Source organism: Chiloscyllium plagiosum, chromosome 19 (genome assembly GCF_004010195.1).
Source record: "Chiloscyllium plagiosum isolate BGI_BamShark_2017 chromosome 19, ASM401019v2, whole genome shotgun sequence".
Lineage (NCBI taxonomy): Eukaryota > Metazoa > Chordata > Chondrichthyes > Orectolobiformes > Hemiscylliidae > Chiloscyllium > Chiloscyllium plagiosum.
Window position 1 is genome coordinate 36421009 of NC_057728.1, and position 25008 is coordinate 36446016.

The 25008-nt window shown below is 41.4% G+C and overlaps 1 protein-coding gene across 3 annotated transcripts; it reads left to right on the forward strand.

Annotated features, from left to right (window-relative positions):
- The first annotated feature begins 1970 nt into the window (after positions 1-1970).
- On the forward strand, positions 1971-17696 carry cav1 (caveolin 1). 3 transcript variants are annotated; one of them, XM_043709568.1, is made up of 4 exons: positions 1971-2067; positions 2218-2311; positions 6499-6663; positions 15344-17696. In XM_043709568.1, exons 2-4 carry the CDS (start codon positions 2282-2284, stop codon positions 15683-15685), a joined length of 537 nt encoding a protein of 178 aa, XP_043565503.1. In that variant the 5' UTR covers positions 1971-2067; positions 2218-2281; the 3' UTR covers positions 15686-17696. The 3 variants fall into 3 exon arrangements, with proteins under 3 accessions (XP_043565503.1, XP_043565502.1, XP_043565504.1); XM_043709567.1 differs by having other exon boundaries at positions 1972-2311; XM_043709569.1 differs by lacking the exons at positions 1971-2067; positions 2218-2311 and adding an exon at positions 3418-3434.
- The last annotated feature ends 7312 nt before the right edge of the window (positions 17697-25008 follow it).

Sequence of the window (25008 nt, forward strand, 5' to 3'; positions counted from 1 at the left end):
GTGCGACCTCCAACTAGGAAGAAGACTCCAGGGTTAGGACTGAGATTAAGCACTGAAGGAGAATTCAGAGATGAGAGAGGTGATTTCAAACATGGATTTAAACACAATTTTTTTTACTTTGAGGTGTTTGTGGACTGGTAGCTGATGTAAGTTAATAAAAATGGGCTTTGGCATGGGATTGGATATGAGCATCATAGATTTAAATGAGCTGAAGATTACAAAGGACAGATAAAGGGCAACTGGCCAAAGAAGCATTAGAATAGTTGGATCGGTAGTTAAAAAATAATGGTTCTTAAAGCATTAATGTTACATTGGCTTCACTGTGTTCTACTGATGTCACACACGCAATCTGTATTCTAGCTCTTCGAAATAGTAGATATATCTGTACCAGATCTCTAAGGTCTTAATAATTAAACCTAACCAAAGTAGTTTCACTTTGTGTGATAATACAATAAACCTTCTTATTATCTAAAAATAGGCTTCTCTTTTAAATAATCTATCATAGTGGATCCTCTATCATTAACCACTAGATAGGCCCAAGGCAAAGGAATGGCAAATGTGTCAGTGAACTCTCAAACAACTCTACTCCAGTACCACATGCTGGCAGAAGTAGCCACAACATACCAGGATTGTTCACTTGGAAAATACAACAGGGTCCAAAGGCTTTGATGAAGATTTCACAGCAAATGGCCCAAAGGCAAGAATGTAATGGAGGTGGAAACAGTCTTTATGATGGAGGGAATGAAAATCAGGTTGAGTAGAACACACCACAGATGCAAACATTTGCTTTCAGTAGCTGGGGCTGTGTGGATGATGGAATCATTGCATTTGAGATTGGAATGGGATGTCATAAAGAAAGTGATTGCCTTTTTAGCAGTATTTAGCTGGAAGGAATAGATTTTTTTCGGAGATGCAGCCTCTTAATAGCATTGCATGTTTCATTGGACAGTGATCCCACGTTTGTAGATGATGGTACCCAGGACCACTATTGAAGGGAGATGGAATTTCCCAATGTATCCAAAACTGCTAAGGTTGGGCACCCACCCGTTTTAGAATCAGATAATCCTTACAGTGCAGCTCGAACCCATTCAGCTCACCGAATCTGCACTGACACACTGAACAAGCATCCCACCCTAACCTTGTAACCCCACCTTGGCCAATCCATCTAACCTGCACATCTTTGGACTGTGGAAGGAAACTGGAGCACCCGGCAGAAACCCACACCGGGAGAATGTGCGAACAGTTACCCAAGGGTGGATTCGAAGCCGGGTGCTGTGAGGTAGCAGTGCTAACCACTGAGCCACCGCTAAAAACTTGAGAAAGTGAAGGAGTCGGATGTATGCTCCGGGGAGATTTGATTGAATTGCCAACAACAGTTACAAGTCAGCTAGCTCAGTTGGCCAGACGTTGGTTGGTGATACCGGCAGGCGTGGATTCAGTCCCCTTGCCAGTTGAGGTTACCATGAAGGGCTCTCCTACTCAACCTCTCCCTTCGCCCAAGGCATGGTCACTCTCGGGTTAACCCATTCTTTCTCGTGAAAAAACACTTCTTATGGGACTGTGGCGACTTCATATTGTAGTTCAAGGCAAACAGCCGTGTGTAGTTTGGTCGCCGGATCTTTGCTGCACTTTTTCATGGATGGAATCCTACTGTTAATAATAATTAAATCCCCATGAAACTTGCTCGTTTTCTTCTTTTCTATAAACCTAAATTTCGTAAATATCTCCGAGTAACTTTCTATTTGCTGACTGACGTTTGCTTCCCTTCCTGCGAGAGAGATGTCACTGCACTGTTCGCCAGTTTGGAAAACATTTTCCCAACGGCACTTCCATTTCAATGCAAGCATCTGTTGAACTTCCGTCACTGATTTGCCGGAGTTAGTCTTGCCTTTCCTATGCCAGCGCAGCAATGCCCCGCTTGCGTGCATGGACCCGCTCTCACACAGTCTCTCCCTCTCTCTCTGCTCTGACAACGTTTTTATCTTGCCTCCTGCAGGTTCCACCTTCCCCTCACACAGTGGGTCTTGCCCAAGTCTTGCTGCTCGCTATGATTCACTGCAAAGTCATGTATGCATTCCCTATTTCCCGCTGCAACTTGGCGTTCTTTGCATTGAGAGGCAGCGGCTCTTCAAATCCGAGCTCCCTGCACAGCCCAGGGGAATTGGCGGACTGCCACAAAGCCCAGCGATCACTAACATTACTATCTTCCTTCCGCAGGGTACTAATACCTCGCTAGAAAGCTGCAGTAGACTCGCAGAAACCCTCCAGTTGTTGGGCAGCTATGTCTGGTGGCAAGACCGGGGACTTTGAGGTAAGGAAGAGTCGCGCCCGCATTGTTACAAGATGAGCCCACAGCTGAGTAACCAGTCTGGGGTAGCAACAACGGGATTAGGGTAACCGGGGGGTCGCTGTGCCACGTTCCCACTGTGAAGAGTGCAGGTAAGGTCGCCTGTTGATTGTGAACACGCACTGCAGAATAACTGAACCTATCGGGATTTCGAAACAAAAAACACTTAGCCATTTAAACAAAGCTAGAAAATACACCAGACCTTTTTCCTTGAAAAAGTACGATTTGCAGTTAAACTGCAAATCAATTGAATATGAAACGCCTTGTAATTTAGAGAGGGCACGTTTGGCAATGGCCTCTACTCCTCATGGAGTTATCAGGAACAGGCCACTCGGCTTCTTGAGCCTGATCCGCCAGTGATAGAGGTAAATCCTCTACTCCCATCTTATCCCTGGAGCCATCCTCCAGAATTATATCATTCCCTGCCATTTATGCCCAAGAACTGAGCCTTCGCAGCTCCCCAGGGCAGGGGATTGCCAAATTTCGCTTTATTCTCATTTCTAAGTCGCAGAGCCCTCACTCTGTGTCTGTGAGGCCGCCTTCCCCAGCCTGAACCGCCCAGTATCCACCCTATCAACTCCTCCAGCATTTGCTGTCTCCCTGTTCCTCTGGCATTAAATGGCAATCCTATAACCATGCCAACTGACAACCTACAAAAGGTCATTTAATGTATGGTGTCATACATTATTTAACCTGTAGGATCCTTCACTAAAATCAGGGACTCATAGGAGGACTGCAGCCCACCAGAGAACATTGACATCTCTCTCTCTCTCTCTGTGTATTTGAGAAGACAAGTTACTGTAAGGTTTTAAGGACGCACAGAGAAAGGCGAGGAGCCAGCTCTCTATTAAAAAAAATCACAGTCCGTGCGGGGATTGAACCCGCTATTGTGTATCACGCTCTAACTTCCTACTGACAGCCCTCACCATATCGGTCTTCGAAGCTCCCCGAGCTGTGAAAAACATCTGATCTCCACGGTGACTCAAACCGCTCGGTTCATCCATCCTGCACTTACTGTTCTGCAAAATAAAACCCTGGAGTTTTCAGACAAAGGGAATCGGAGGGGCCGTTGAAAGTCTGGACACAGGTATTGGATTCGATACCTCCCCGAGCACTTGTGCACTGTCTGGGGAGGGGGCGAGAAGTAGACCGGCTGCAGGGAAGTGATGACAGCGCCGTGTTCAGTTAGACTGCGGCTTCTGCTCTCTACAGTTCAGCCATCGAAGAAAATATCCCAGCAAAACATCAGTGTTTATCTGGCAAGAGGTAGCCAGGATGGTGCGAGATTTTCCGTACTGGAGTGACTCCCTGTATACCTCAGTTGGATAATTCCCAATGGGTCAGTGCTGGAGTGACTCACCATATTCCTCAGTTGGAGAATTCCCAATGGGTCAGTGCTGATGAGACTCCGTGTCCCTCAGTTGGAGATTTCCCAATGGGTCAGTACTGGAGTGACTCACCGTATCCCTCAGTTGGAGAATTCCCAATGGGTCAGTGCTGGAGTGACTCCCTGTATCCCTCAGTTGTGGAATTCCCAATGGGTCAGTACTGGAGTGACTCCCTGTATCCCTCAGTTGGAGAATTCCCAATTGGTCAGTGCTGGAGTGACTCACTGTATCCCTCAGTTGGAGAATCCCCAATGGGTCAGTGCTGAAGTGACTCACTGTATCCCTCAGTTGGAGAATTCCCAGTGGGTCAGTGCTGGAGTGACTCACTGTATCCCTCAGTTGGAGAATCCCCAATGTGTCAGTGCTGGAGTGACTCACTGTATCCCTCAGTTGGAGAACCCCCAATGTGTCAGTGCTGGAGTGTCTCACCGGATCCCTCAGTTGGAGAGTTCCCAATGGGTCAGTGCTGGAGTGACTCACTGTATCCCTCAGTTGGAGATTTCCCAATGGGTCAGTGCTGGATTGACTCCCTGTATCCCTCATTTGGCGAATTCCAAATGGGTCAGTGCTGGAGTAACTCACCGTATGCCTCAGTTGGAGATTTCTCAATGGGTCACTGCTGGAGTGACTCCCTCTATACCTCAGTTGGAGAATTCCCAATGTGTCAGTGATGGAGTGACTCACTGTATCCCTCAGTTGGAGAATTCCCAGTGGTGGAAATGTGTTGCTGGAAAAGCGCAGCAGGTCAGGCAGCATCTAGGGAACAGGAGAATCGACGTTTAGCCCTTCTTCAGGAAAGGAATTCCCAGGAATTCAGGAATTCAGGAATTCCCAGTGGGTCAGTGCTGGAGTGACTCCCTGTATCCCTCAGTTGGAGAATCCCAATGGGTCAGTGCTGGAGTGTCTCACTTTATCCCTCAGTTGGAGATTTCCCAATGGGTCAGTGTTGGAGTGACTCCCTGTATCCCTCAGTTGGAGATTTCCCAATGGATCAGTGCCGGAGTGACTCACCGTATCCCTCAGTTGGAGAATTCCCAATGGGTCAGTGTTGGAGTGACTCACTGTATCCCTCAGTTGGAGAATCCCCAATGTGTCAGTGCTGGAGTGTCTCACCAGATCCCTCAGTTGGAGATTTCCCCGTGGGTCAGTGCTGGAGTGACTCCCTGTATCCCTCAGTTGGAGAAAGCCCAAAGGGTCAGTGCTGGAGTGACTCACTGTATCCCTCAGTTGGAGAATTCCCAATGGGTCAGTGCTGGATTGACTCCCTGTATCCCTCAATTGGCAAATTCCAAATGGGTCAGTGCTGGAGTAACTCACAGTATGCCTCAGTTGGAGATTTCTCAATGGGTCAGTGCTGGAGTGACTCCCTGTATCCCTCAGTTGGAGAATTCCCAATGGGTCAGTGCTGGAGTAACTCACCGTATGCCTCAGTTGGAGATTTCTCAATGGGTCAGTGCTGGAGTGACTCACTGTATCCCTCAGTTGGATATTTCCCAATGGGTCAGTGCTGGTGTGACTCCCTGTATCCCTCAGTTGGAGAATTCCCAATTGGTCATTGCTGGAGTGACTCACTGTATCCCTCAGTTGGAGATTTCCCAGTGGGTCTGTGCTGGAGTGACTCACCGTATCCCTCAGTTGGAGATTTCCCAGTGGGTCAGGGCTGGAGTGACTCACCGTATCCCTCAGTTGGAGAATTCCCTGTGGGTCAGTGCTGGAGTGACTCACTTTATCCCTCATTTGGAGAATTCCCAGTGGGTCAGTGCTGGAGTGACTCACTGTATCCCTCAGTTGGAGAATTCCCAATTGGTCAGTGCTGGAGTGACTCCCTGTATCCCTCAGTTGGATATTTCCCAATGGGTCAGTGCTGGACTGACTCACCGTATCCCTCAGTTGGAGAATTCCCAATGGGTCAGTGCTGGAGTGACTCACTGTATCCCTCAGTTGGAGAATTCGCAGTGGGCCAGTGCTGGAGTGACTCACTGTATCCCTCAGTTGGAGAATCCCCAATGGGTCAGTGCTGGTCACCGTATCCCTCAGTTGGAGATTTCCCAATGGGTCAGTGTTGGAGTGACTCACTGTATCCCTCAGTTGGAGATTTCCCAATGGGTCAGTGCTGGAGTGACTCACCGTATCCCTCAGTTGGAGAATTCCCAATGGATCAGTGCTGTAGTGACTCCCTGTATCCCTCAGTTGGAGATTTCCCAATGGATCAGTGCCGGAGTGACTCACCGTATCCCTCAGTTGGAGAATTCCCAATGGGTCAGTGCTGGAGTGACTCACTGTATCCCTCAGTTGGAGATTTCCCCGTGGGTCAGTGCTGGAGTGACTCACCATATCCCTCAGTTGGAGATTTCCCAGTGGGTCAGTGCTGGAGTGACTCACTGTATCCCTCAGTTGGAGATTTCCCAATGGGTCAGTGCTGGAGTGACTCACAGTATCCCTCAGTTGGAGAATTCCCAGTGGGTCAGTGTTGGAGTGACTCACAGTATCCCTCAGTTGGAGAATTCCCAGTGGGTCAGTGCTGGAGTGACTCACTGTATCCCCCCAGCGAGCCCTTGTGCTGCCCCCTGCTGCCGGATTGGGAATGGCTTGACAGCCGCCAGCTCCGGTTCACAGGGGTGTGGTGCCGCTCTACTTTTCCACTTATATACGATCAGGCTCAATAAAGTTCCTCTCAGGCATCAGGCGGCGGCTACGTTCGGTGTTTTGTGTTAGAGCAGCTCAAAGTCAGCTTCAATAAGAAATTGTTCTGACCCTTCCCAGGGACTTTTATACCCATCGCCGATCAGAGACTACGGGAATATTTACAAACCCAATAATAAAATGGAAGATGAGAAGTTGAACGAGAAATACGTGACTGATGTTCACACCAAAGAGATCGATTTGATCAACAGAGATCCAAAACATCTGAACGACGACGTGGTTAAGGTAAGGAAGAGAGATGAGGGTTGTTAAAGTTGTAACATATGCTGGAATTAAAGCTAAATAGTTGTATTGAGTGCAGTCAGAGATAGCAGGTTTGCAGGGACAGGGACATACCCAGTCCAATGCGAACTGCTCTCTGTCCTATCGACTAATCTCTATTACCTAGTTTAAGTTCCTATTTCTCTGCGAGTCGTGTCTCGCCTGCGAAGCGTCGACTTTTCAGCCCCCGGGGGGTGTGGATTGCTGTTGAGCTGCTGATTTGTTTGATCGGTACCAGGGACGGATTGCTGTTGAAAAGCTGTCACAGAACTATTAAGAATAAACACGGAATTGGCCGAGAGATGTTTCATCCGTGAAATAGTCTGAGATTTCAGCGAACGTCGGAAACTTGTAAACAGCGTGAAAAGTGCAGGGTCCTCCCGGTCTGTTGAAAGGACCCGTGTGGATAACATTGAATTCATGCAAGGCATTTATTAAAAACTGCAGCGTGCAACCATCACCATACCCCCATTGCACCTATCGCCCAGCTCACATTCTGTTCACTGCACCCAACTCCCCAGTCCACTGCTCATTACCCACTCAACGCAGACCCGACCCACTGCACCCATCCCCCAGCTCACTTCTCTGTACCGACTCTAACGAATCCACTGTCTACTACTCCCATCTTCCAATTTACCGTATTGTGTCCATTGCCTCATCCCACTACTTGCCAGCCCACTTCCCTGTAACCCTCAAAGGAATCCACTATTATCTGCACCCATCTTCCAATTCACTATACTGTCTCCACTGCCTCATCTCGCTGTCCATTTCCCACTTCACTGTATCGTATCCACTGCCCCCTTCCCACTGCCCATTTCCCACTTCATTGTTCTGTGTCCACTGTTCCCAGCCTACTACCCTATGTCCCATCCACCAGGCCATTTTTCTGTGTGTCACTGCATCCAGCATCATCTGCTGACCCGTATCCCTGTGTATGCTGGTCTGTGCCCACTAAGCCCATTCTGCCAACCTCCTACCACCCTCAGTGTTCATTTCATCCATTCCTCAGCCAATAAAATTAAGAGAGACATAGATAGGGTGGATAGTCAGAAATCTTTTTCCCAGGGTGGAAATGTCAAATTCTAAGGAACGTTTGTTTAAGGTGACAGCGGGAGTATTTAAAGTAGATGTCAGTGGAGATTGTTTACACAGAGGGTGGTAGGTGCCTAGAACATGGTGTCAGGAGAGGTGGTAGAAGCAGAAATGTGAGCAACATTTACGAGGCATTTAGACAGACACGTGAATAGGCAGGGAAAGAGGGATATGGACCTTGTGCAGGCAGACAGGATTAACCTAGAATGGCATCATGATCAGCACAGATATGCTGGAATGAAAGGCTTGTTTTTGTGCTGTATTGTTCTGTGTTCTATGTACCCATCATCCATCCCAGCACCAAGCCCATGCCTCATCCTCCAGCCCTCTAAATTCTGCTCACTGTACCAAGCACCAAGCCAGCTCCACAGTGTGCACTGTATTCAGTACTGTGTAGAGTTACCCAACACCCAGCTTATTCCACCCCCTTCAACCTGCTGCACTCAACAATTAGTTCATTCCACACAGTCAAAAACTTGAGGAAAACCTACCCACCAAACTTCTACTAATTCAGATATACATATTATCAAAAGAATCCAACAAACCAAATTAGCTTATTTATCAACTTCAGTCTGATGTTGAATGGATGAGGTAATAATTGCATAAAAGCTGATAACAATAACTGGAGAAAAGAATGACCAGAACTTGTTTTGTATTTATCATCGTTACATCACATATCAATGACATGCTGATGCAATTAAAAGAAAGCAAAAGCAGGTTTGCCAAACCTTATTCATGAAGCTTGTGCAGTTTAAATTATCAAATGATTATTTTTTAATAACAGTAGTAATTGACCCCCAGAAGTCTAAAATCAACATTCAAAAGAAAATCTGTTCATATGATCATGTACGCAATAGAAATGTTTAGCATTATTGATATTGTTAGAAGTCCTATAGCAGTTTTAATTAAAGGGATATTATAACGTTGATAAAATCCAAACTAAGAGTACAATTGTGGATGTGTGCAATGATGTAATGAAAGTGTTGCTATCTCACCAATTGTAAATTTACTTTACATTTTTTTTAAAAAGTATAAAAATTATATCGTTAAACTTTATAGTGCAGTAAATACCTACCACAGTGAAAAACAATGCCTTCACTATCTATTTTAAAAACTGGAGCTTGCTCCCCAATAACAATAGTGAGACCATTTTTAGGTTTAACCATGGAAAGCATGAGGATGGTGTTTGTACTTTGATAGGCTCATCGTCATTTTTTCAAGTGAAAACTCCGTCAATACCCGGTTTGGATGGGGGGAGGGCAAGTCAGAGGATTTCCTCGTAGGCCTGCACCTGGGCCTGGCAGGGATGGCCATAAGCAGGTCCAGGCAGGGGACCGTAGAGAGGGTCATTATGGCCGATTGCCTGAGCCTCTTCCACAGTTAAGTTCGGGTCCAGGTGTCTCTGGACAAGGAACACACGGTGTCTACCAACTCCTTCAAGGTTTTCAGACAGTTGGGAACTGTGGAATGGGGAGTGTTTTAGCTCCCCCTCTGGTTCTATTTTGATTTAATCCCTCCCCTCCCCTTCACTTTTTCAAACACGTAAGCATTTCCCCTAAAGAGAAGAGCACTGCTTCTCACTGGCCACTCAGGTGGTTTTTCTTCATGGTAGTGAAATATGAATAAAGTTTTCCTCATACGATGTTTCTTTACTGTGTCCGGCACCTAAGGAAGAAAACAAGATGAAAACTCTGTCAAGCAAATTATGTGTAGCACACTTAAATTCCAACCACTGTGGAATCTAACATGTGGGAATTCCACATGTGGAACCTGTATTAGTAACACACTGTAGTAACAAAATATTTAAATTAAGCCTTACTACAGGAAAATTAAATTGATAGCACAGCAAAGCAATTCTTTCACATGCCGTTACCCATGACTATTGCATTAATGAATGGAAAGGCAGTTTCAAGCAGTCAATGATGTAGCTTCTATTTTGAATCCAACAGTCGTAAACAAAACTAATCAACTGTATAGCATGTGTGTTTTATTTTTGAAAGCTGTCTTTTTTAAAGAGCTCAAACTTTAAAACATCTATTATAGAAATGTGGAAGGATCCACATATATACATTGTCAACTGTGTCTGCTTGTGTCATACGTGTAGCTAAACCTTAATAAAGACAGTCTTGGCTTCTTACAAAATTCAGCTGTGAACATTAAAACAGTAGCGTAGGCCAGAAACTTGGATGATATTAGCACACACTTGTCACTAGCATGTTTGAGCTCCTATGATATATATAGGTTGCAAAAGTATACAAACATGGATATTGACCATAATATAACCAGATAAGTGATGCTTTCATTCTAGGTCCTCTCCAGAACCTTATACAGTGTTACAACTTTAAAATTTTTCTTCTGTAATCATTTAAACTTAACTAAATCTTCACTATTTGGAGGAACAAAAAGCTAACATTTGAGGCTGATTTCTATTTGCAATGCAAATCACCAGTGCTGAAATGCTGTATTTTCCTTAATGAGCTGGCCGATTTTCACATTTTACTATATCTATTTGGTATTTTTCATTTGCATTTGCATCTGCAGTGCCACATTATTTTGGCCGGAGCACTAGAAACTGATGGCCAAAAATAAAATTGTTCCTCTTCAGCTCATGGACATAGATTCTGCTTTTAATTCACCCACCAACTGTTTGGTTACTTTTATTCACAGACTACAACCATTGTAGACAGTAAAAGGGCAACACAAAAGTCTAACCAACTGATAAGCGCAGGCTGGGTTCAGTGAATAAAACCCTTTATTGTTCCTCCCTCTCTCCTACCCCCCTGAATCATATGGCATTTGAGCATGTTTGGAACTCTTCCAACTGAACCATGTTTGGGAGGCAAGACTGGAGTTTTGACTTCAGCTGAAATAACTAAGTGCACGCTACATAAAATCAATTTACAACTCTCATTACCTGTATCAATGTCTCAACAGTTGGCAGATGGTTGATGGCCTGGTAATTTCGCTGGCTTTTCATGTCAGTGTTAATACTGAGGGGAATTATCTTTAGCTGTCAGCAGCTATTACCAACAACTAAAAACAGGCTGAAATCTTATTACAATAGGAAAAATAAAATTGGCTTGAAACGTTTGATGCAGAGAAGAAAGGGAACACGTATACCTTTAGTAAACTCATAGCCAATCATGGTTAGGAGCCTACAAATACAGAATTAATTTAAATGGAGTTGAATTAAGTCAAATTATAACATGGTGCCTGTAATGGAAAATCAGCAAAATGGCTTGCATATCACCAAAAAAAACTCTTGTCTCACCTTTGGTACAAAAGAGATAATAATGCCAACCAATTATAATTGGTTCAAATAGATCATATAAGAATTGGGGAACAGCTAGGAAACAATAATTATCACACAATCAGGTTTGACACAAAAGTATTAAAAATGAAAAGGAACAGCCCAAAGATAATGATACTTACCCAGAAAAATAATTTCATTGACCTAAGCAAATATATTTTAAAGAAGAAATAATATGAGAAACAATGGAAAATGTTTAAGAAAGAGATTTCCAACGTATAAGCTGATAGGGTATCTGCTTATTTATGAAAAGATCTGTAGACAACTTCAGGAAGACTGAAGATTACAGGTTCAGTACATAGATGTCAGATGAAATTGAACAGAAAAATATTAAGTAATACATTTTGAAATGAAGAATGGGATAAAATAATATAAAATCATAAAGCCTTACCAGCAGCAGAAGAGAGAGACTTGGGAGTTTAAGTACAAAATTTTAAAAGCAATGGGAGGATAACTTGATAATGTTGTACAAAAAAGCTCAAGATTTTGTTTAATAAGTGTATTTAACCAGGGAAAGAAAATCATCTGATTACAAAATTCCTTGCACATACTGAGAAAATCCCACAGTCCTTAACATCAAAAGATTTGCTGTTGAAGTAATAAAGGTATATGTAGCAGCCAAAATGTACACAGCAAGGTCCTACAAATAGCAATGTGGCAGGTAATCAGATAGTCCAATTTAGTGCCTTTCATTGAGCAATGAATATGAACCAGTACAGCTGAAGCATTAGGGACTCTTGTGATACCAAGGTAGTGGGCCTACCTCTGTAGCAGAAGACCTGCATTCAAAGATGTGTCATAACATGTCTGAGCAAGTTAGTTAGAAAATATCTATACCAGAAGAACTCCCCACTGTTCTTCACAGAGCTTTGACATCCATGAATCTCTTACTGAAGAAATAGGTTGTATAAAGCAGCGTTGTCCAATATTTTAGCCACAATAACTTCATTTGAAATCCATTTATATTGAATTGCAGTACTGATTAATAAATCTCTAAAATGAGTAATAGATACTGTTGATAGGCAGGTGACTCAGTTCTTGCAATGATACACTGTGTGTTTTAACCTTTATGTGCATTTGTTAGCAAAAAGGTAAGACTAAAAACAGAAAATGTGAATTCTTTGATTTGTACATTTGTTACTTCCTTGGTTATGGAATGATGGTTTTTAGTTTTAATAAAGATTCATATTTATCTACTTGGAAACCATTTTTAACTAAAATTGGTATGTGTTTCCACAATGCTTGTAATTAATTGGAAATTTCTGTTGGACGAACCACTCGCAATTTAGCACTGCATTGCAGTGTCAACCTAAATTATTGAATCAAAGCTCGCTCTTCAGTCAGGATTAAAACTACAATCAAAGTTCTATCTTGTCTGAGCTAACATAAATAAATTAGTGGTTCGACTGCAGTTGAAGTAACGGATAGAATATTGTGACTTCCCTGAAGGCAAGGTGGAAATGATGACGTACTTAATCGGGGTGGGCTAGTGGCTGACTTCAACACCTTCCCACCTCCATCCTGAGAATGGCCTCTGCACCCTGTTGCTAATTGAGTCAAATTAATTTAGCAACTACTAGGCTAAATTTTAAGAGCACCGCTAAAACAAAAAGAGAGGTTAGAAAAATTGTTTTGCCTCGTTAGAAACAGTGGTTGAAGTTTAATAAATATTTTCTTTCAAATAAAAAGCATTGATTATTTGAAGATTAAGCTTTAAAAGGATTTGGGGAGAGAATGTAACAGAGCTGCTAATGTTGCAATGGATCAAACAGCCTGCTTTTATGTTATAGACATCCAAACGATTCTTTTAAAAAATCCAACAAACTGTAGATGCTGGAAATTGGAAACAAAATCAAAAATTGCTGGAAAAGTTCAGTAGATTTGACAGCATCTATGGGTAAAAAACAGAGTTAATGTTTTGGATTCAGTGACCCTTCTTCTGAACTAGAAACCTTCTGAAGAAGGGTCACTGGACCCGAAACATTAACTCTGCTATGTATCCACAGATGCTGTGAGAATTGCTGAGTTTACCAGCAATGTCTGATTTTGTATCTATGTGATTCTACTTTGAGAGGGTTGCCTCTTCATCATGACCAAAATTACAGAATATGGCAAATCTCCAAAAATGCTAAATCTGAGCTTCTACTGCTGATGGAAAACTCATTGATGCCTACATTAGTGAAGCATGGTAATTATGGAAATTCAAAATGAATAAAAATACACTAAGTACAAGATGTTTAAATATTTTAGAAATCAGCGTCTGTAGAAATTTGCACTGTTAACCAAAACAAAGTAATAAACAAGGCATTGATGGTTTTATTACAATTGGCAAATAGTGTAATTTTTCCCTCATCTGTAAAGTTGTTAACTTATTACTTGTTTTAAAAGGAAAAATGAATTTGCATTTATATTGTGCCTTTTATACCTTCTAGGTGTCACGTCTTGACTGTCTGCTTATGTCATTGCTGTGTGCAAAATGTGTGCTGCATATGCATAGATAGTTGTCCTTATACTTTAAACGCTTTCACTTAACATAAAGCACTGAGATGTGCAGTGAGGTGCTGTGTAAATAAATGCTCTTCTTTTCGCACTCATTTCTCCTCTAGAAAACTTGTGTTGAAACTGCATGACTTATATGTTGTACTGTACTCTACAAAGAACACAATGAGTGGCATCACTATCCTTTCTCTCTGATGCTGTTACTATATCTTGCCCTCAGCTCATTTCCAGCTCTTTTTTTAAATAAGTTTCATTCTCAAACACTACACTTATCTAATACTATTCACGTGGAAATGAAGTTAATCGAAACTTATCAGTAAAGGAATTGCTAATTATGATGTGGGAATTACAATACTTTAAAAGAATTTCAGATCATATCTGATTAATTTAAGCAGATCTAGTCTTACTCAAATTTATCTATTGCACTTGAATTCTACTGTTTCCAGCATAGTATTGTGTCGCAAGATGGGTCAGAAGATTATAAGTGGGTGTTATCAATTTGCCATTATTTCAATTGTGTATTGGCTGTTCTACTTTAATTAATCCAAATTGGACGTGGTCAAATTGAGTTAATGTTTAAATGCCATTTCCTGTGTATTCCCCTGCATTCATGAACATCATCAGACTGCTGAATAAATAGCATTTCCTTTCACAGTGAAATTATTCAATGACTAAAATTTCCTATTCACTAACGATATCACTGGTTGTGTTCTTCATATAGCACAGTACGACTGTGCTGGATGTTACGTATCAGTCATAAGATTTCGATGCAGGTCTTCAATAGGCAGCTTGGGGCCTGGAGAACCTTTAAAAATAATCCAAATTAATTTATGTTTATAGTTTGTCAATTATCACTTGCATGTAATTCTATTCTGAATTAATTTACTGAATCTGCAGGTATATAAATATTTGCATACCAGGCTCTACATTTGTCAGTGTCAATTTATAGGTTTACCACCTCCATAGCACAATACACCATTATTCCAAACTCTCATGTTTGTGTTTCAAATGACAAGATTAAACATTCTATCAGATTGTTTCTGCCACCTGCGTCCAAAATGGTTTTTGACTACATGTTAAAACTTACTTTCACATACCTAGGAGTTTCCTGTCGTGTAACATATCTCAACTATTTCTATTGTTACCACCAATATTTTCTGATCTAATTTTCATCACAAGAGTTCCTTTGCTTTTTTTTTTCGCAAAGGGAGGATGTCATGAGGATAGAATGAATGTCTTCTTTCTTCTCCAATGCAAAGCCCTTTTGTATAATGAGCTTTAACATTCTAAACTTAGTGGAGAGAAGCCAAAAGCTAAAATTATATCCAAAGGAATTAATTTTATTAAAAACAGACATTTGAAAAATAGTAGTGTTTAGATGTCGAAGGATGAGAATGCTGAAAATAAAGCTCTGAACCAAATATAAATGATTGGAGGCAGCTAATATGCAATTCAGCAGCAATAAACCTGAGGGCAGATGGAAGTGTGGGTGATGCTGCTGAGCAGACAAGTGACGTTAATTTGAGGTTTCATTTGCTTAATGGAGTTTGCATCTGATGAGTTTGTGAATGTGAGATATTCCAATATTTCTGATTCATGGAGACCAATGATTGTAGATATTATTCAAGCAGAAAAAGCAATTCAGTATTGTTGCTTCTTTCTTTATTTTCATAATAAATTTTATACAAATTGTGCATTTTCTGCAAAAATCAATCATCATGTTTTGTATTTCTCCTATCATAGGTAGATTTTGAAGAAGTGATTGCTGAACCGGAGGGAACTCACAGCTTTGATGGTGTTTGGAAGGCCAGCTTTACTGTCTTCACAGTGTCGAAATACTGGTGTTACCGCCTGCTGTCGGGGCTCTTTGGCATACCTTTAGCGATCATCTGGGGAATTTACTTTGCGATTTTAACATTCATCCATATTTGGGCAGTGATGCCCTGCATTAAGAGCTATATGATTGAAATACAGTGCATCAGCAGAGTCTACTCTATTTGCATCCACACCTTCTGTGACCCCTTTTATGAAGCTGTGGGGAAAATGTTCAGCGGTATCCGAGTATCAATGCAGAAAGAAGTGTAAATAGGAAAATCTTGATAGAAGTGGTTGGTCAGTTTATCATATATAGCTTCCTACCAAATGGAAGTTCAGTTTCTTTTCTGAGAAACATGTTGGTGCCTTTACTAATCGCACTGTTATAAGAAAATGGTGGTGCATAATCTTTCATTTTATTGCTTATCCCTCAAGCATGCTGTTATCCTTTTATGGTACTTTGCATTTTAATACCGATCTAAGCTTAACACCAACATTCCTTCACTGTTAAATACCATATGACTGCTTTTGTAAACAAAATGAGTCATTGCTTTTCTTCAGCAATTTAGCACTACTACTACTTCACTCTATTGTTTTTCATAAAAGCCAGAAACAAATTCTTTGATTCACAGTACTGTACTTACCAAGGTGGTAAGGATAAGTGATTAAACACTGAGCATAGGATGTTTAATACTGTTTAAGTAGTAGAGAATGGCAAAATAAATATTTTGTAGTGAAATGATAATTGTGTAATTTCCAAAACCACAACACAACAAAGAATTTTCTTTGTTTCATTTTACTTGAGATTGTTGAATTTTCTAAAAGCCTGAATATTTTATAAATTACACATGCAGGGTGTCAGTCCAGAATATTCTACAACTAATGCCGGCTATGTATTTGTAGAATGGTCATTTAATGTGATTATGAAACTAAATAGCTCATGAGTTTTCTTGCATTTTGATGCCAACAGGATTGAACCTTCCCAGAACACCAGCCAAAATGTGTAATGTTCTCTATTAGAGTTCTCCTTTAGTAAGCATTTCAATATTTTTGTCTCTTTGCTTGTATCTTTTAAGGCTCTCTAACCTGGTGATGTATTTGAAAGAGAGCAATGGCAAAAAAAAATGACAGTGCAGCATACCTGATGCCTCCATCCTTTGAAAAATTGTGACAAATTACATGTTAATATACCATATGATTATCAAAGCAAATACTGATTGTAACTCAGATTCACCACATTGTACTTTGCAACATCTTAATTAGCATTATGAAAATAATTATACAACCCAAAAGGGTTAATAACCAGAATTTTCCAGCTTTATAATTGCAGTAATAGCTAAAGCCAAAATCACAGTACCTACTACTGAAGCAGAATATGTTTTGATGAGTAGAATTACCAATGGAACACTGTGTGCACCACACCTTCCACTTTTAAACATGCTCATAGGTTCAATCTTTTTTTCATGCCAAATGCATCAACTGCCATGTTGAAGATATACAGCAAAAAATTAAAAGAGTTTGCTACAACTGCCATTATACAAAGACATAGTTGGAAAATTCTTGTGGGGGTTGTATATAGTCAAAATATAGTTTAAGGTCTTCCACAAATTATAAAGAACTAATTTTAAAACCATAGTTTTTTTGCAAAAGCTATTTTATACAAATGCAATTATATCACTTATTAATCATACAGTATATAAAATTTAGCTTTTATTTTTTAATGTCACTTTTTAATTATTTTTTAATTACTAGATGTCTTGGTAGATTTTTCTAAGTCATACTGGAGCTTATTGATGCAGTAGAAGCATTTAAAGTATGTTAGCATGTAAGAGCTGAAATTATTTGGGAAAAAAAAATAAAGAACCAAAAATTTACACCAACAAATTTGAGTTATATTTTTTGACATTTTGTTTTTGTACTAAAACTGAAAAGTGAAATGTTCTTTCCTCAAGTTCAAGAAGTTGAAATTTGCTCTTGAGTGGAACTTAATCATAACCATAAAGAAATAATTTTAACATAAGATTTCATCTCGGGTGTACAGAGCAATTGAAGTAACTGTAATTTGTGTTGCATGGAGTTTACATTAACTCTATGCCTAAGGCTGTTATATATATAATCTGTTAATATATTTATTGTTTCTCCACTGTTGTAAGGAGAACCTTCTACAGTTGATGACACATTAAGTCATATTACAGAGCTGTCATTTGTACATGAAATTGACTGATGCCTGGCAAGAGCCATCCTCTATCATACCAATAAAGTACCAACCCCTTTAACTTTCCTTCCATTTACTATAATCTCTTTTTAAATGTAAAAATAAGTGAGACAATGTTAATATGAATGGTTTCAGAAATGTACTTACCTAAAATGTGTATTTTGAATAATTGAATGTGTATTAATTCCAATGTTATTCCATTATTTGTACTATCAACTTTGGGCAGACACTTACTTAATAATCCCTACAATGTGGAAGTAAGCCATTTGGCCCATCAAATCCAAACCAACCCTCTGAAGAACACCCTACAAAACCTTGCCCATCCCTGTAACCCTGTATTTCCCATGGGCAATTTAGCATGGCCAATCCACCTAACCTGCACATCTTTGATCTAGAAGAGGAAACTTGAGCACTTGGAGTAAACCCAGACAGGTACGAAGAGGATGAGCAAATTCCACATAGCCAAGGGTGGAATCGGACCCAGGTCCCTGGCACTGTGAGGCAGCAGTGCTACCCACTGAACCACCATGCCATCCAAAGCTAGGAGCAGGAGTAGGCAATTCAGCCCTCAACACTGACCTACCATTTAGTATGATCATAGGTGATCTCATCTTGGCCTCAACTCCACTTTCGTGCCAACTTTCCATAATTAAAAATTAGTCTATCTCCTCAAATTTATTCAGTATCCTGGCATCCATTACGCTTGGGAGAAGTGAATTTAACAGATTCACAACTTTTGAGAGAGGAATTCATCCTCTTATGTTATTAAGTCTGCCACCCATAACCTAAAACTATCACCTCTTATTCTAGATTGCCTCACAAGAGTAAAACGCTCTGTGTCTAGTCAATCCCCTTAAGCATCTTATAAATTTCAGTTAGATAATTTCTCATCTTTCTAATCTCTAACAAGTAGAGGCTAAACTGCTCCATCTCTCCACATAAAACAAGCCTTTTATCTCTGTAATTAATCTGGTAAATCTTTTCAGAACTGCCTCCAGTGCAATTACAGATGATATACAGAATAGCACTCACAATGAGACTGTTGTGAGTTCACTTAGTATCCCAGACACCTGCGCTCAAAAATCAAGGCTGGTACTTCACTGCAGTTCTGGTGAATGTACTGACTATTGGAGGTCCATCTTTCATATGAGACACAAAGCAAAGGCCCCATCTACTTTCTCAGCCAGCCATAATAGTATCAGTGACATAATTTGAAGAAGAATATGGAGGTTTCTCTTGGTGTCCTGGCCAATATTTATCTCTCAATGAAATTTAATTAAAGAAAGGTTTATCTGACCATTTCCACACTTCTGTTTGTGTGAGCTTGCTGTTTGCAAATTGCTTTTTGATGTCTTACATCAGTTATTTGGCTGTAAAGTACGTGGTGATCACCTGAGGGTGCCATTTAAATGTGGGGTTTTTTTTATCTTCAGTAATGCTGGTAGGCCTCACAAATTAGGCAGATAAAAACAACTTCTGCAACAACAAAATACTGCTTCACCAGAATACATTAAGGGAGTAATTTTAACCCAACCACTCACTGAGCAGCCCCTTTCCAGGAAAATGGCACATTTCTAAAGAGGAGTCATATTGGTTTTGAAATATTAACTTTGTTTCTCTCTCCACAGATGGTGCCAAACTTGCTGCATTTCTCCAGCACTGTCTATTTCTTCTCCTTCTAAATTGCACATGTTCTGATTTGTAACATTTAGAACTTACTGCAAAAGGGACAAATAGGTCACACACAAGCAGCTGTGCCTTTAAGATATACAACTGCGCAATCATGCTGCAAACTCAAAGGTTCTGTTGCTTTGCAACAGTTCAGTTATACTTAACAAAGGGAAGTTTGGTGGAATATTGGTTCCCTGCAGAATGGGCAGGATAAATGAGGTACAGCTTTGTTGGGCTGCCAATAAGGGGGGGGGGGTGAATTTCACATTGTCCCCCCCCCGGTTTTTCTGGCATGAAATTGGCATCAAAGACTAGCAAAGCGATGGCGTATATTCACCTTGTGAAGGTGTATGGAATGACCTACCAGAGGAAGTGGTGGAGGCTGGTACAATTGCAACATTTAAAAGGCATTTGGATGGATATATGAATAGGAAAGGTTTGGAGGGATATGGGCCAATTGCTGGCAAATGGGATTAGATTATGTTAGGATATCTGGTCAGCATGGATGAGTTGGACCGAAGGGTCTGCTTCCATGCTGTACATCTCTATGACTCTGTGACCATTGCTAAATTGGGCCTGAGATATTTTAGGGAACCTTGTTGACAGTCTGTGAAGAATGCAGCATAGGATAAATATTAAGATTTAATATTATAATTAATATTAAAATAACTGTATTGCATCCTAAGGAATGATTTGCTAAAATTATACATGGAAGTGCCTGATTTTCTTTATTAGGATCAGGAAATAATTTCCTAAATAGTTGGGAAGCATATGACAGAATTATCATTTAAAAGAATACTCATCTCTAATAAAGTAAGTTCTAGATTAAAGAGTTTTTATGACAAAGTGGTGGTATCCCTACCCCTAGATGAGGAGGCCTGCATTTGAGTCCCACCTGGTCCAGATGAGGAGGCCTGCATTTGTGGTAACAGGTTGATGAGAAAGTGTCTAAGGCTCTGATTAGACTTGATAGTTTAATTAGCTCCTGTTTTCACTGACCTACACTAGAAAATTGATTTTTTTTTTGGAGGTCTTACACATTGGTTATCATGACCATGTTGGAAATGAGCATTTTGTTTGGTTTGCCTTTGGGGCTATGACACAAAGCAGCAACAAAGAAGGCAACAGCAGGCTGCACAAGCTGTTAGAAATGGGGGAGGGAACAGAGAACAAACAAAGTCCTTCAACATGAGATTGTACAGAAACTATATTGACTAAAACAGCTTGTATTTATATAGCAGCTTTAATGTAGCAAAATGCCCTCAAGGTGCTAAGTCACAAAGGGATGTATTATGACAGATGGCCATTTTCTTCATCAAAGAAGTACATTCTCAGCGCATCTTTAAAGGAGAAAAGAAAGATAAGAGAGGTTTAGGAAGACAATTCCAGAGCTTAGTATCTCAGCACCAGAAGCCATGACTGCCTATGATAGAATGATAAAAATAGAAGTTGGTCGAGAGGCCAGAGTTAAAGGATTGCAGATAACTTGTTTGGTTAAAGGACTGGGAAAGTTACAGGGATATGCTGAGGGGAAGATTTAAAAACACAAACGTTTAAAGTTGAGGTGTTGTTTGTTCATTGCTAACATAAGTCAGAAAACATGAACGTGGTGGATGAATGGAACTTTGTGTAAGTTAGGATGAGGACAGCAGAGTTTTGGATGACCTCAAGTTTACAGAGCAATGGAGGCCAGCAAGGAATACATTGTAAGAATCAAATTAAAGATAACGAAAGTGTGAAGAAGGATAAACCTCAGCTTTACACAGAAGCAGTGTTTCAGTCACTCTGGTACTTCAGGGGGACAATGACAGAATTCTGCCATGTTTGGAACTAGGAATTGTAGGCCAGCACTTGGACATCAATATCATCACTTTCACCTCTGTTCTCTTCAGCAGACCTAAGATGTGAGAATATCTCCAAAGAAATGCTTCCGCAAACTTGTGCATATAAAGTTCCTGCTCTAAGATTCTAATGTATGCTGGGTGCTAGTCTTTGAGCTGGTGTTTCAGTGGAGACAGTTAGGACAGGCTGGAAATTGGGGAAAGATGTAGTTCTGGCCCTGTGGGCCAATGGGAACTTGAGAAAATAAAGTGGAAGAGAGCTACAAGAGTTAGCTGTTAGTGGCATGGTTAAGGAGGAAGAGGTGAGGGACTGACGCAAGCAGCATTTATTTGTTAGGCATGATGCAAGGGGGAGATTTAAGAAGCAAAGGTGGGCAGGATCAAAGCTCACTTATTTCATGCTAAGCAAGCATAAAGTCATAGTTAGTATTATCCCGCAGCCCTTATCAAAGGGCATACTTTTGGAGTTCCCCAACCATTTTGAGCCAGTTATGAACTTATGTGCCAGGGGCTTTCTGACAGCTAATATCTTTCATATCTGCAGTCCACCCCACAGTACCATATCTCTCAATGATATTCATTGCGCAGTGCTTAGTGAATGGCTTCCTCTTCCCTAATGTGCATTGTGTAAACACAAGTTCAGGTCTAACAGCACTGCCCTGTAAGTCAGAAAGCTTTAGAACACATGTTACAACCTAAAATGGGTGAAAACCTGAATCAATCATTTCAATTTCTTTACAAGACTTTTGCCCTGGTAAAATTGGTGTTTTCTGGGGTAAGGATCAGGAACATCAACCTCAACCTTACGAAAGAGACTAAATAGAGTTGTCCAATATCATGAATCATTTTGAATAAGTAGGAAATTGTTTTTACCAGTCAGGAAGTAAACAAGTTTAAGGTCATCACTAAAAGAATAAAGAGAGAAGTAATGATAAACTTTTGCCAGACAGATAAATCATTTAGAAAGGTAAGGAAAGAGTACAGAGATCAAGTGGACAGCTCTTTTATAAAGGCCGCACAATGCAATAGCCTTTTCTGGTGTTTGTTTTCATCTCTCTGAAGAATAATTTGCATTCAAATCTCAATAGTCAGTTCAATCACTATTAATGTGTAAACTGCATCTATTTATACATTGAATACAAGGTAAAGTGCCAGAAACTCTTCTCCTGAAAAGCAACCATCAAATATAGAAACATCAAATTGTCACATTCCCACGTAAGTTTTTTCTGTAGACATTGTGCATAGAAATAATTTAAAAGTTCAAAAGTTACATGTGGCAACTGTAATTACAAATGTTGATGCAAGTCATTGCAGATTCAATGTGGTGTTTATTTGTTACTAATTAGTTTGTAACAATGATGAAATAATTAGTTTGACAACTCTGAGACCCTGGTTTGAATCCTGTCCAAATTGTTTTTCCCTTCAGAGCCAAATCTATTAGTAGGTTAAGTGAAATCTTCCATTGAAACACAGACAGAAACTATCCAACACCATAGGGCTGTAGCATAGGTTTAGACTGAGAATCACCATGGGGCCCTAGCTTGGTGCTATGTTAGTTTAGGCAGCTGTCATCATAGCAACAGATACCACTGCTCTAAGGGGCTTGCAGCATCTCGGCAATCTATGCTCCAGCAAATCCATCAGCATTTCTGAGGTTCCATCCTTAGAAATGCTGGTTGTCGTGAAGAATATAAACTTGCTCTTCTTTCGCAAGATGACGGTAATTATGTTCCTACGACTGTCACTCCAGCAGCATCCCCTGTCTACCACTCACAGCCATCCACGACCAGACTGATACCATCTATGCGTGAGCAGATATATTCTAAAGTCATGGCCTCAACTCTCCGAGCTGCAGAACAGCGCCCTGCACATACAGCTGCAGTTTCTCAGATAAAAATCAGCCACCAACCATTGGCTTAATACAGCATAAGAATCCTCCCACTTCCTTCTGACCAAAGGGGTAGCCATGGGCATCCAGATGGGCCCAGCTATGCCTGCCTCTTCGTAGAAACGTGGAACAGTCCATCTTCTGCAGTAGCACCATCCCCTACATTTTCCTCTGCTACATTGACGACTGTATCGGTGCCACCTTATGCTCCCACGAGGAGATTGAACAGTTCATCAACTTCACTAACACTTTCCACGTGACCTTAAATTCACCCGGACCATTTCGGACACCTCACTCCCCTTCCTGGATGTCTCCATTTCCACCGACCGACTCAACACAGACATCTATTTCAAACCCATTGACTCCCACAGCTATCTGGACTACACCTCCTCCCACTCCGCCCTCCTGTAAAAACACAATCCCTTACTCTCAGTTGCTCTGCCTTCACCGTACCTGCTCCCAGAAGGAGCAATTCCACTCCAGAACATTCCAGAGGGCTTCCTACTTCAAGGACCACAATTTCCCCATCCCAAGTGATCAACAATGCCCTTTACCACATCTCCTCGTCTTCCTGCACCTCTGCCCTTGTACTCCTCTCTTCCAACTGCAACAAGCATAGAATCACCTGGTCCTCACCTTTCACCTCACTAATCTCCGGATACAGCGCATCATCCTCCGCCATTTCCACCACCTACAATCAGACTCCATCACCAAAGAGATATTTCCCTCCCCACCCCTAACTGTGTTCTGCAGAGACCGTTCTCTCTGCGAATCCCTCATTAGGTCGACACCTCTGCCAACCCACCCTCCATACCCGGCAACTGTTCTGCCAGTTTTAAACCTGTGCCCACACCTACCCGCTCACCTCCATCCAAGGCCCCAAGGGTCTTTTCACATCCGGCAGACATTTTCCTGCACATCCACCTACCTCACCTACAGTGTCCGTTGCTCTCAATGTGGTCTCCTCTACATTGGGGAGACAGGATGGGACACTCATGGCGCATTTCAGGGAACATACCCAGGACACACAAACCAAAAAACTGCACCACCCTGTGGCTGACCACTTCAACTCCCCTCCCACTCCATATCCAAGTCCTGGGTATCCTCCACCGTCAAATCCAAGCCACCTAATGACTGGAGGAAGGGCGCCTCATCTTCTACCTTGGGACCCTCCAACCACAAGGCATTGACGTCGAATTGACTAGTTTCCAAGTCTCCCCTCCCCCACCTCATTTCAGATCCAACCCTCCAACTTTCTTGACCTGTCCTACCTGTCCATCTACCTATCCTCTCCACCCTCCCCATCAACCTACCACAATTACCCCCCATCTGCATCCACCTATCACCTTCACAGCTACCTTCCCCCCCAGCCCCACCCTCCTATTTATCTCTCAGCACCCTTCCCCGTCCAACACTCCTGATGCACAAAACATTGATTCTCCTGCTCCTTGGATGCTGCCTGACATGCTGTGCTTTTCCAGTACACACTTTTAAACTCTGACTCTCCAACATCTGTCGTCCCCACTTTCTCCTGTAAGAATACTCAGTCAGGCAAAGGCATTGAAGGGAAACATAACAGTAATCAGTTCAGTTCAATTGACGGTAGTGTTGGATAAAGTTTTAGGGATTTTTTTTGTGGTGTCTTTAATGTTGAAGTTTACGCCAAAGGGGTCTGTGATGGTGCTTCGCAGAGGAATAAAAAGACGAGGATTTGTGGAGGAATCGTGGAGTTTTGAGGTCATCCCAAATCAGAATCCATTCCTGAAAAGCCTGCCCAAGCTTTGGTTAATGGGTGCCTCCTCCTTTCATCTTCTTTCTCCTGAGGTGTTTGGTGAAAACCTGATGGCAAGAGCCGTGACTTTGTAAAATCCAGTTTGTATGGAAAGCAGTAGAGCACCAGAAATGCCACTGCAAGTACTTGAAGGTGAATCAGATAACTGTCTTCGTTCAGAAATGCCCTTTTAAGCATTCCGGTCTT

Bases quoted from the DNA above. Each gene is read 5' to 3' on its own strand.
- cav1 (XM_043709568.1), top strand. From the start codon at position 2,282: ATGTCTGGTGGCAAGACCGGGGACTTTGAG. The intron at 2,312-6,498 runs GTAAGGAAGAGT...GACCCTTCCCAG, and splicing joins GCAAGACCGGGGACTTTGAG to GGACTTTTATACCCATCGCC. The intron at 6,664-15,343 runs GTAAGGAAGAGA...CTCCTATCATAG, and splicing joins TGAACGACGACGTGGTTAAG to GTAGATTTTGAAGAAGTGAT.